The sequence below is a fragment of the Harpia harpyja genome, chromosome 6 (assembly GCF_026419915.1).
Source record: "Harpia harpyja isolate bHarHar1 chromosome 6, bHarHar1 primary haplotype, whole genome shotgun sequence".
Classification (NCBI taxonomy): Eukaryota; Metazoa; Chordata; class Aves; order Accipitriformes; family Accipitridae; genus Harpia; species Harpia harpyja.
In genome coordinates this window covers 56,900,180-56,912,690 of record NC_068945.1, presented here as the reverse complement: position 1 = coordinate 56,912,690, position 12,511 = coordinate 56,900,180, and the positions used below count along the sequence as shown (strand labels likewise).

Genomic DNA, 12,511 nt, shown 5'->3' with positions numbered 1-12,511 from the left:
CACTTCATTGTTGTTCGAGACTGGACACATAAGAACTATGTTCATTTTCTCCATCTGGAAGCTGCAGATAATACTGTTTACCTAAATGAGAGGGATATTGTGAGCATTCATTGTTAAAACAGTCCATTTCTAAATAATCTCATTGTGAAAAGAGATTGCTAAAACCATTTAAAAAGTAGTGTTTTGTAAGAGTTTAGTGGTGAATGTTTATATATTCAGCTCCTACTGTTAGAACATCAGTATTTGTTTTATTTTATTGCATTTTTAGGTGAATAATAACATTTCTTGATTTAAAGTTGCATCTCTCTAATGACCTTTGTTGGATGCTAAATTTTAGATTGCATTTACATATGAGACACTGCTATTTTGTTAAGTAGGATTCATATTATGAGGATAATCAGTTTATCTTAAGCTGTAATTCTATGTCTAGCAAGGATTCAAATTTCTAGGATGGAGAATGGCTAATGGCTTAGTGAAGTCTGGTAAAACATCCTTGAGATAAATCCCAGCATAATGAGATCTGTTAGATCTAACTGTAAAATGGAAGAGAAGCTTAATTTCAATTTTCAAATGCACAGTTTGGTGCTTTGCTTTTTTATTTTACAACTTGACAGAGATATAGCTGAAATCAAAAAAATGCTGGAACTGAATGGATCTTTTGAATATGCATAAACTAAAAGGGAGAAACTAAAGTGAAAAAAAAAAGGACAAGTAGCTAGCTTCATGTAAGATTGCTGTTTCTATTCCACGGAAACTAATTTGCCTCCAATGTAAATTCTTGGTGAAAGGGTGTGCCTACTTTGCAGCTACAAGATCCTTCTTACATAGGTTATGTGGGTACTAAAATAGTACAGGCAGCAAAATAACAGTAACAATAATAATTTCAATCACAGAGATCTACAGTTACATACGCAATGAAGGGGTCATTGTCGAATTAGGTAGCATCTGGTTTCTTGGCATTTAGGTCTGTATTTAACTAGTGTGTTAACAACTGTTTCCACTTTTATTTTTAAATGTATGCAGTATATCATGCTTTTGTGCTTTACTATTTTCATGCAATTACAGTCCTTGTGACAGAAACTGGACAGGCCCTGGTGCAGGATTAAAGCTGCTGTTTAAGCACACAGCATATGAAGTGGCAGTGCAAATTTTTTAGGGCAGGCAGTACAATTTCATTCTGAACTGCCAAGGGAGTAAGAACTTGCCCACACACACAAAATATTCCAGAAAAGCTATGTATTTAAAATACAATGTCTTTTTCTGACATTGCTCCACGTTTTAGAGTCTGAGAAGGTAAATCACGGTGAATAGCCTTCTCATGCTTTAGCATCTGAGACGGCTCAGGAGCTACTAACAACCGTCACTGTCATTTGTGAGTCACAGGAGTTGTCACCTAAAATCTGCATGTGACTGCTAACATTTCAGGGGGAAGGGAGCACCACTTCTGACAGCGCTGGTGAATCAACTCTGAGTAACAGGACCTTGGCAGTTGCAGGAGACAGCTCACACTGAGCAGAAGGATCCTCAGTTCCCACCATTTTTGAGACCCAGCGTGGAAGTAGAGCCCTGGGCAAGAGATGGAGCAACTGAGGGCACTCATCAACTCAGCACTGAGCTCTTTCAGAAACTGGCTCTATCTATTAAAAAGGAAAGCACAAGGGGGCACAGAAGGCAGGTGCTGAAGGACCTGGGGCAAAGCCAGTTCTACACCTGGGGCCCAATATCCTTTTCCTTCTGATCATCTGCCGGGAGCCCAGCTTTCTCTCTGTTTTTGGAGCAGAGCAACACAGCAGTAGGGAAGGTTTGTAGTATCTGTACTGAGGCAGAGGATGCCAGAAGTACTGTGCTGCAGTCTGAGGCAGAGGGGAGTTCCTGGCTTAGGAAAATAGTACCAAAACACAGTGCCTTCCCCCCAGCATATGTAGTACAGTTTTTTTTTTTTAAGTAGTATTTTGGTTCTTTGTATTGTGTCACACTTAACACACTGTGGGGCTTGGACAAATAATAGAATTTCACCTCTGTTTTTCCTTCATTTTTGAGATAATACTTGATTATGCAAACAAAAAGCTCCTAAAACTCCAGGAAAAAAAGTAAAAATTTTAAACAGGAAGTAAAAACTGAAAGCACTGCTTTCTGTGTGTCTATACCCATGTATCCACAACCATACTCTCCACACATGCTCAGGAACGATCTTTGGCACTGAAATGAAGTTGCCTCTATGGGTACATTGCCAGAACTTTTCCCAGCCCAAATCTGGCTATTGTCAAGTACTGTTCCCGCAAGCTTTTCCCAGCCCCTGGCAGCTGGGAGGGACTGTTCCCAGCAGTCTGCCCTGGGCCGTCCTGTGTGGGGAGCTGAAGGAGTTCACCAGCGCTGGCATGGGCTGTTCGCTGCCAGCCGGCCTTGGTGGAACACTGCATTTACTGCTGTAGATGAAGCCTTCCTATCCGTAACAGTCCAGCCTCTTAGGTACGTCGCACACATTCAGAATACTTCATAAAACAAGCCTTTAGGTTATTATCTTGTTCCAGTCTCAGGATTTCCCCAGTTAGGGTGGATCTGTCTCGCAGAAGATGCAGCGCCCTCAACTAGCAGTACGTAAATGGCCTATTTCAACACTGCACGGAAACGTGGCCGAAGGAACCTCAGTGGGCAATAAGTTCTACTCCCAGCAGCTCACAAGCTAACTGAAGAAACGCAGGACTTCGTGGTTACCAAGACTGGCAGTAATAGTTTATTGAGAGGAAAACTGGCTTTCCTGAATTGCACTGTTCTGTGGAGCTAAGAGCAGGGCGAATAAAACCTAGGCCTGTTTTGCACAGTTTATAATTAGCCAGCTCTGGAATAGTTTGGGAGCATCCCACTGAAAATACGAATTACAGGGGAAACAGCGCTTTTGCGAGGAACACAAACTTTCCGTAGCTTGGATCAGGTACTGGGCCTCGCTCCCATTGCTGGGCCCATACCACGGAGGCCTGGTCGAGGCGCCGGTGCCGATGGCTCCTCACGAAGGGGTCAAGCCCCTCCCGGGGCCACCGGCAGTGCCATGAGGGGCTCTGAGGAGAGGGGAGATTACCGCACTGCCACAGAGGCTGGTTAGGAAACGGGCAGGTAGAGGCAACCAGGCCGTTTTAACCGGGGGCTGGGTGGTGACTCCAAGGCTGGGACGGGCCCCAGTGCCGCCCGGCCACGGCGGAGCCCAGGCGAACGCGGGGCCGGGGAGGCGGGAAGGAGGGAGCTGCCTCTGCGCTTGCGCACAGCCCGCCGGAAGTCCGCCGCCGCCCCGCCCACTCGCTCGCCAAGATGGCTGCGTCTACAGCTGGCTTAGCGGCTCGGAGGCTTTTCCTGCCTTGGTCTGCTCGCCTTGTGCGAGCGTCCGGCTCGGGGGACCGGGTAGGCGGCGGAGCGGGGGAGGGGAGGGGAGGGAGTTGCGGAGAGCCAAAGCGCCGCAGTGGCTCCCTACGCTGGTGCTCAGGCTGCAGCAATAGGGGCGGGAGAGCTGGAGGCCGGGAGGCGCGGTGCACGCTGGGATTTGTAGTCGCGGAGGCGGGGAGGGGCGGTGCGGGGGGGCTGCCGCGGTGCATGGCCGGAATTGTAGTCTCCGCCCGGCTGAGGTGAAGGCGGCGGCCGCCCCTCGGCGGCACACAGTTCTGCGGGAAATGAGCCCGGGTGCCGCAGGCCCCAGGGTTTGCTGACTGCTTACCGGGGCCGCTGTTACCCCATATCGCCCCCCGCGGTGCCGAGGCGTCGGGGCTGGCTCAGCGTCTGGGAGCCGGAGCGATGCCTTAGAGAGGGGCAGCAGGGGCCTCCGCCCCGGCACGGGTCCTGCCGTGCTCACCCCAGGGGAGCTCAGAGAAAGTTTAAACCCTTCTTCTCTCCCGTGGTTAGATGGAGGCTACCCGGAGGCCCTGATCCCAGAGCTCTCCACTTCTGTCATCTTCCCTGTCCTCCCAGTTTGAAGCCTAAGCTTTCCTTCTAAAAAGAGGAGAGGGAGATTTTGGTTTCAAACGCAGGTTTTTCCTTCCCTGTAATGCAGACTAGCAGTGAAAATGATTCCTTGGAACAACCCAGGCTGGGAACTGACTGGCAGGGGAGCAGCTCTGTGGAAGAGGCCTGGGAGTACAGGACAGCAAGCTGCGCACGGGCAAGCAGTGTGTCTGGCAGCAGAGCAGGCTGGCAGCAGCCTGGGCTGAACAAACAGGAACACAGCCAGTATATCAAAGGAAGTGATTAGTTTGCACTTGTCAGGTGGTTAGTATATGGCAGCTGGTTTTGGGCTCCTCAGTGTAAGGAGGACATTAGTGAACTGGAGCGTGTTCAGCAGAGATGATTGCGGGCTGGAGCATGTGCCCTGTGAGGAGAGGCTGAGGGTCTGGGGCTTGTTCAGCCTAGAGAAGACACAGCTTCAGCTGGACCTAACAGCAGCCTGCCAGTACCTATGAGAAGGTTGTCAGGAAGACAAAACCAGGCTTTTCACAGTGGGGCATGGTGGCAGAATGAGAGGCAATGGGCATAAGTTGAAACAAGAGAGGAAAAACTGGATATATGAAAAGCGTTTTTTCCTGTGAGGCAGTCAAGCCATGGAGCAGGCTACCCAGAGAGGCTGTGCAGTTTCTCACCATCCTGGGAGATTTTCAATACCCAGCTGCAAAAAGCCCTGAGCAAACTGGTCTGACACCACAGCTGATCCTGCTTGGAGAAGGAGGTTGGACTAGAGACCTCCTGAGTTCCCTTCAAACTTGAATTGTCCTATGATCCTAAAATATGCAAGTTTTGAGAAATCTAGCCTATTGGTATTCCAGGAGGAGAGTGGGCGAGAGCTGGATTTTTTACTTTCATGTTTAGGGCAGTTACGTGGTGAGGGAAAACTTTGTTTATTTGATATATTTAGAATTTTTGGAATAGCTTATTGCTTGAAGTACGCATTTGGGATACATAATTAAATTTCTCCATGTTGAAAAAGCGCAGTAAACTTTTTTAACTTCCATCTTCCCTTCTTTTCTACCCCATTCTGATTTAATGTGCTTTAACTGCCAGATGATTGTATAAAAGGTGGCAGTTTCAGTATCTGTCTCTGTTCTGAACAACAGGTGACTGTGATTTGCAGTCCTGGACATAGGCCCTTGGACTATATCTCACTTCACTTTAGAAAGTGGGTACCCAAAAGAATTCTGGATGTTAAAAGATATATTCAAGGTCCTGCAGGCTCTTGCTGGCAGAACTGGGAAACAAATGCGGCTCTCGGAGTAGCTGGCTGATGACAGTAATGTGCTTTTCTGTCAGATCAGTTGATTGGAGGGAAGCAGATGCAGACTACTCCATTTTAGTTATCTTCATGTTTTTCTTCTGAGTCAGGTTAATGCATCCCTGTTTTGAAGTCGTGGTGAATAAATCAGTGCTGAATTTTTTCTTTTTAATGCATGCTTTAAAAAAGATCCACAAACTTAATGTTTAAGTTCAGGAATACATTTTTCAGAAGAACATCCTAGGATATAACTTAACAATCTGTGCGTGACTGATGCTTTTTCCTTACAGTGTGTGCATGTTGGAACAGGCAGGCTCAGAGCTTCCAAAGCAGCAACAGAAGTAATCTTAAATGTTCCTGAAACTAGGGTGAGTCCTTTGGAAAACGGCTTGCAAGTAGCTTCTGAAGACTCTGGACTCTCAACGTGCACAGTAAGTAACTTGTAAAGGGAAGTTTTTTTCATGACTGTTCATGTATGTTCATTTCCTTGTGGAACTAAATTGCATTCTTTCAATGTTTATTAACAATTGTTCTTAAAACTTAAGCTAGGAAATAGAAATCTTAAGGCTTTTGTAAATGATGTGATTAGATTTTTTGTGAAGATCAAACTTTTCTGTTTCTTGAAAACCTGCTTCGTTTTAAGGAAGAAGCCATTTAAAAATAGGTCTTGAAAATCTAAGTGTAGTTCATACACAAAAACAGCAAAGCTGCATCGTTAGCTGGTAAAATGACTTTTTTTTTTTTTTCCCCAATGAGGTTGGACTTTGGATTGATGCTGGAAGCAGGTATGAAAATGAGAAGAACAATGGAACTGCTCACTTCCTTGAGCATATGGCTTTCAAGGTGAGATCAGTATTGATGTAGAAGTTTACAATGGATTTCTAAGTTATTTATCTTTAAAGATCAATGATAAGAACTTTGTCAGAATTGTATAAATGAATTCTCCAAATCGAGGAGAGAAAAAAAGAAGTGGACAACTTAGACTTTGGTTTCCATTAGAAAATGAAACTTAAGTCCTAGGTCTGTGTAGCTGATACACAACTATAGATTAGTAACACAGGTCTAATTTTAACTCACTTTTAACTTCTTGTAGTAGTCTTAGAAGACACTCAGTCCCCCTTTTACCAGCTTTTTATTTTCATTTGGGAGCGTAGTAGGATTTGTATCTTACTTTCAAGCTTGGAGAGATTAGTATTCCAGTTTTCTTTCTAGAAGACTTTTTCTTTCTCTTGACCTTGACTTTTCCAGACAAGAAGTAGTAATGACAAGTAGGTGAATTAAAGGGTCTAGTTTGATTTTCTTACTGTTTTATTTCAGGGAACAAAAAAGAGATCTCAGTTAGACCTTGAACTAGAGATTGAGAACATGGGAGCTCATCTGAATGCGTATACATCCAGGGAACAAACCGTGTATTATGCGAAGGCTTTTTCGAAAGACTTACCAAGAGGTAACTGCTTTCATTCCTCAGAAAAGCAGCAAAGAACGAAATGCTTATCCAGCTCCTAACGAGCCAACACAGAATGATGCTTTTGCAGCATATCCCTTTCTTCCTGGGTGAAAAGTCCTTTCCTGAACTTCACAGGAACGTGAGAATGCAGATTTGGAAAGGCGAGTGCCAGCAGGGAAGTTAATATTTGAAATATTTTTGTCTTTAGATTCCCGAAAGAAAATACCTTTTGGACTTCTCCCTTCCTGCAGAGCTAGTCTTTTGTCCCCTTGCAAATCTTATTGGCAAATCTTGGGCCACTTTGTCTTTGGGGTGGGTTTTACTTTTGGAACCAGATTTTTCTGGCAGTCTGAAAATACGCTTTCCATTCCCATCCCTATTTTCAATCAGCTGTGGAAATTCTTGCTGACATAATTCAGAACAGTACCCTGGGAGAAGCAGAGATTGAGCGTGAGCGAGGAGTTATACTTCGAGAGATGCAAGAGGTTGAAACCAATTTACAAGAAGTTGTCTTTGATTACCTTCATGCTACAGCGTATCAGAAGACAGCCCTAGGACGGACAATTTTAGGACCCACTGAAAACATCAAGTATGTCCAAATTTGTGGCTGTCTTTAATTGTGTAGTAACTTCTATATATTGAAAACACTCATCTGAAAATGTAGGGAACAGCATCAGTTTTCATTTTTACCCTAGAAGGTAGCTGAAATTGCACTGGATATAACTATAAGAAGAATTCCCCTATTGCCTTAATTACCCTGTATGTGGGCATCAAAGGGCATGTGAACTTCAGGTGTCTACTGCCTGTCTTCATTATTTGCCATGTTTTTCTCCTGTTTGTTAAAAATGCATCTGATACAAAATTGGAAATGCTTCTTTCTCCCATTGGTGAGGTGTTGGGCATTATTGTAAATACAACTGCGTTTGCACTGCTCTTTCAGCATTTGTTTATACCAGTGCAGACTGGGAGACTGCTAAATGTGCTGTTTTCAAATTGGCATGAGATCATTAGTGGATCCTGTCTCCACCTGACTGAGCTGTAATTCTCACTCCTTCTCAGGAAGCTAGAAGAGCTTTGAAAGGCAAAATGTATCAAGTTCCTGTTTCCTTTTTAGGAAATCACCCTTATTTTAGCTTTCTGCCTCTATGCACACCTCTGTGCATTGGCAGAACTTATAATTATTTTGATATTGTATTATTCTACACATTTATCTCTTTTTACTCTAATAAACTTTACTGACACAGTAGTGATGTTTCCTTGACTTTCTAGATCCATAAACCGTAATGACTTGGTGGAGTACATAACAACACATTACAAAGGACCCAGAATGGTCCTGGCTGCTGCTGGAGGTTAGTATGAGACATTCACCCTGGATCATGTGAAACTATGCTTAAAACCATGGTCTTTAAGTTCCTGGGAACAACATGATGAATTACCCATTGTTCAATAGGTCCTGGAAGCTCACTGTTAGCCTTGTGTGTTTTGTACCTTCATACCCTTTGGATTTTTGTTCCCTTTTCCCCTCAGTAATATTCCAGAAACCTTCTTAAACCAGTGACTAGAAGTGAATTGGAGGCCAAGGTCATTTTCCGTGTGGGCAGGAAAAGAGGGGCCTAGAAGGGGTTCAGTGTGAAAAGGGGAGTAGCAAGGAAAGCAGGGAGAAAGAGAAAAAACATTGAGGCTTGAAACCGAGAGCAAACAGCTTGATTTGATTTAATATTAATAGAAGGCTATTGAAAAGAATTAAGAAGGGTGATCTTGATGATATTACTCTGTTTAATGGGGCAGTGTGAGGAATCTGAAAGTGGGGCATTAAAGCGGGGGAACAATAAGTTAATACTTGGTTGAGTCTTTACTTTGCAGCAATTTAAATTAAGTGTTTACAGAGTAACATTACAAAATATGTGAAATATCTTTGTTCAGGGGTCTCTCATGATGAGCTACTTGACCTAGCAAAGTGCCATTTTGGTAACTTGCCATCTGCTCCAGAAGGAGGACTGCCACCCCTGCCACCTTGTAGCTTCACAGGTAGTGAGGTAAGCTGTTGGATGGCTTTTTGAGCTGGGCCCTGTATCCCCTGTGGGCACAACTGACGTGCTCTCTGCTGAGGAGAGTGAGCTGCTCAGCCACAGACTCAGCAGATGAAAAGGTTTCTTTCCCCCAGTGAGGGCAATGGAGTAGCTACTTTCCAAAGCTGTACTTTCCAACCTTTCTTGGACAAGCCTCACTGCCACCACTTTTTCTGTTTCATCAGTTCCTGGAGGAATACCTCCCTTACCCCTGCTGCTACTTCCTTTTTATCCCCTTGCCTACGGTGTTGGAGCATTTCCACTTGTTGAGAATCACGAATTTAAAGGATATGGCAGAGAACTGAGGCATCTGCATTCTATTCCCAGCTGTATTCGGACTTTGGAAAGTCAGCTTTCCTTGCTGCTGTTAGTTGTAAAGTGACTTGTAATGCCCTCTCTGTGTATGTGGCATTAGGCTTGCTGATGGCAAAGTGCTCTGAAATTGCCACAGGGGAGACTAGTTCAGGCTGATGTTAAATAAAGCTTCATATGCTTTGATTTTTGGTTCTCTATGTGCACGCTTTATAATCCAGATGTAATGGAAATGTCTGTCTCCTGACACTTCCTGTATACATTACTGCGTACAGGTTGTACTACAGCTACTTTCCTATGTTCCCACAGATTCGTATAAGAGATGATAAGATGCCCTTGGCACACATTGCGATAGCTGTTGAAGCAGCGGGCTGGTCGCACCCAGATACAATCCCACTTATGGTAGCAAATACTCTGATAGGTAACTGGGATCGTTCCTTTGGAGGAGGTGTGGTAAGTCAACCTGCAAGCACCTTCCTGCTCTTAATGAGGCTGGTGGGCTGGTGAGATCTCTCGGACTTGGGTACTGCCAATACAGACCCATTCAAACCTATCTGATGGCGTTACTGCCACTTTATGGCTATTTCTGAAGGTCCTTTTTTGGAGCGGAAGAAGGGGATCCAGTCATGAGTCTGAGAGAATTTGTTGCCCCAGATCTAGCAAAAACTTAGGAACTGGTTCTAAACCACCAAAGTAGAGGTGACTTGAGGTGTGCCAGCCCTCATGGAAAGTAGGATCTTTCATACCTGTATGTCATCAGAGCCTGTAGGTATAACTATCCCTTTCTTGAACCTAAGTAGCTTTATGATTTTGGCTTAAATCTGGGCTGTTCATTGCAAACATGAGATTACATGCAAGAAAAGAAGCTGTTGAGATGAAGAGCTGATAATTAACCTTGTAGCTTCTGCTGGAGCCTGTGATACTACTGCATGTTCTGTCATCATTGAAATGAAAACAGGAGACCATGGAGGTGACTAGTAAACTTTCAAAAAAACTTCATAAAATAATGTATTTTTCTTTTGCCTCAGCAGAATTTATCCAGTAAACTTGCTCAGATTGCCTGCCATGGTAACCTGTGTCACAGTTTCCAGTCCTTCAACACCTGCTACACTGATACAGGGCTGTGGGGACTCTATATGGTCTGTGAGCCATCCACTATACAGGACATGGTACACTTTGTTCAGAGAGAATGGTAAGCTAACAACTCTTTCTTTAAAAGATCATTTTCAGTAGAGGAATACAATTTAAAAAAATAGCAGTCATATAAAGAGAATATTTTTGTTTCTCCGCTTAGGCTTGCCTGGAAAAAACAAATGCATCAAGTTCTGAACTTTGATGCTCAGTGCAGAGTCCCAACAGCCAGTTTCTGGCACCCTTACTTTAAGTGAATAGATTAAAGTTTAGGTTTGGTTTTTGTTCTGCCTTGGAAGAATAAATATTAACTGTAGTTAATATAATAGTATTCCTTGTACAAAAAATGTGGCAGTGATTTTTTTTTTTTTTTTTGACTTGTAAAGTGACAGGAGTTATGAAACTGTGTCAAACCTTTTAGAATACTACTAAGTCAGTGTACAGTGCCCATGAACTGCATGTTTGACAACTGAAAGAGTAAATATTAATGAATGAGAATAATGAATGTGCAATTACCTACAAACACCATTTGTAGTTACCCATTCTGCAGTTGCTATCCCACATGATGTACCAGGTGGTGGTGTTACATAAAGCTCTAGTGAGTACACAGGGAAATGAAATGATGTAAGGTAGGTGAGCTGTTATATATGGAATTTTGAAACCTGGGATTCTAGATAACATTCATTCATCTGAGGATGAATCTAAATTGAAAAGAGGTCCATAGGTACAACTATAATGCTAGAACTGCATATGTGATTAGAAACAGACATACATTATTTAAGAGCACTGATTTAAAGTGGGTGAAGTTGAAACAAAAGTTGAAAGAAAACTTGAAAATGAAGAGTTTCTTTAATTACGTGCATCAATTCTCATATACCGTTATTCTATGAGATCTTTGTAAACAACCTGTAGAGAAAATGGCATCATTTTAGCTGTCCATTTGCTGCAGCTTAGCACCAGGGACGATATGAACCATCCCTGTGACAAAAGTGTGTTAAGGCATCTAATGCATCCCCCTGTCCTAGTGAAATGTTCCTTATGCAGTGTGGTGAATCATTATCTCACGGAGAGCCAGGACATAGTGCATTGCCTTCTGGGCTAATTACCTCTAATTGTTTGGCTCTTACTATCTTAGCAACAGCTATTCTCAAGATAGCAAGTATGGACAACATTTGGCTCAAAATATTAGTAAAATGAAATACAGCTCTTGTAAGGGGAAAAACTTGCTCTTGGGTGTATTGGTATGCTTCCAAAAAATCCTACTCTTATGCTGCTGTTTTGCATCCTATGGCTTGTTTCCATACCAAATCCTCTTACCTATAGAAAAGAAGTGCCTGGTAGCTGTACCAATGTACATGCACCTCTATATCACAGGCAATCTTGTGTGCTACATTATTTACCATTATTTAATGCCTTTGGATTTAAACTATTTTTCAGGATAAGACTTTGCACAAGTGTTACAGAAAATGAAGTAGCTCGAGCGAAAAATCTTCTAAAGACAAATATGCTGCTACAACTTGATGGTGAGACTTATGAGAGCTTTTTATTCTTAGTGGAGTTGTATGCTGATAACTGAAGCATATTTTCCCCTATTTTAGGGTCCACACCAATCTGTGAAGACATTGGAAGACAAATGCTGTGTTACAAGCGCCGAATCCCAATTCCAGAACTTGAGGCAAGAATTGAAGTAAGTGGCACTCACGTTGCAACTTTTAAATTAGGCCATTGAGACATTTAATTGCTACAGGAAGTAATAATACAGAAATTACACTGTTTCCAACTGAGAAAACTTTCAACTGTTTTGTTGCCTGTTCCCCTGGATTATACAAAATTAAGATCAGTGGCTCTTAATACTTTTTTAGATGGGATTGGTAACAGAGGTGTCTCTTTACCCCTTTTAGGCTATTGATGCCCAGACTATTAGAGAAGTTTGCACAAAGTACATCTATGATAAGCATCCAGCAGTTGCTGCCGTGGGTATGTTGTACAAGTTTCCCTACCTTCCCATAACCCCTCCACACCAATTGGTATCAGTTTAGCATATGTCATGGCCAACTTTCTTTAACTTCCAGGTCCAATTGAACAACTTCCAGAGTATAACAAAATCTGCAGTGGCATGTGTTGGCTTCGTGAGTAGTGAATAACACGAACTTTCAGTATGTTTGAGCTTTAAAAAAAACCCAACAAACCAACACAAAAAACCCCAAAAATCAACTACACCCCTGTTTAAAGCTTTTGAGTTGGAGAAATGCATTTAAGAAAATTAAAACTCAAGAACCAGCCAGTCCTGTGTATCTGTATAATTAA

At 43.0% G+C, this 12,511-nt stretch overlaps 1 protein-coding gene across 2 annotated transcripts; it reads left to right on the top strand.

Moving 5' to 3' along the window:
• The first annotated feature begins 3,248 nt into the window (after window positions 1-3,248).
• PMPCB (peptidase, mitochondrial processing subunit beta) lies at window positions 3,249-12,488 on the top strand. 2 transcript variants are annotated; one of them, XM_052789920.1, is made up of 13 exons: window positions 3,249-3,393; window positions 5,536-5,676; window positions 6,002-6,088; window positions 6,563-6,692; window positions 7,083-7,281; window positions 7,962-8,041; window positions 8,616-8,728; window positions 9,383-9,526; window positions 10,105-10,265; window positions 11,642-11,727; window positions 11,803-11,891; window positions 12,106-12,181; window positions 12,277-12,488. In XM_052789920.1, exons 1-13 carry the CDS (start codon window positions 3,304-3,306, stop codon window positions 12,339-12,341), a joined length of 1,461 nt encoding a protein of 486 aa, XP_052645880.1. In that variant the 5' UTR covers window positions 3,249-3,303; the 3' UTR covers window positions 12,342-12,488. The 2 variants fall into 2 exon arrangements, with proteins under 2 accessions (XP_052645880.1, XP_052645879.1); XM_052789919.1 differs by having other exon boundaries at window positions 10,102-10,265.
• The last annotated feature ends 23 nt before the right edge of the window (window positions 12,489-12,511 follow it).

Excerpts from the sequence above, each read along its gene's own strand:
- PMPCB (XM_052789919.1), top strand. The coding sequence starts at position 3,304 with ATGGCTGCGTCTACAGCTGGCTTAGCGGCTCGGAGGCTTTTCCTGCCT. Across the intron at positions 9,527-10,101 it reads GTTCCTTTGGAGGAGGTGTG|CAGAATTTATCCAGTAAACT; the intron begins GTAAGTCAACCT and ends CTTTTGCCTCAG. Across the intron at positions 11,728-11,802 it reads TATGCTGCTACAACTTGATG|GGTCCACACCAATCTGTGAA; the intron begins GTGAGACTTATG and ends CCCCTATTTTAG.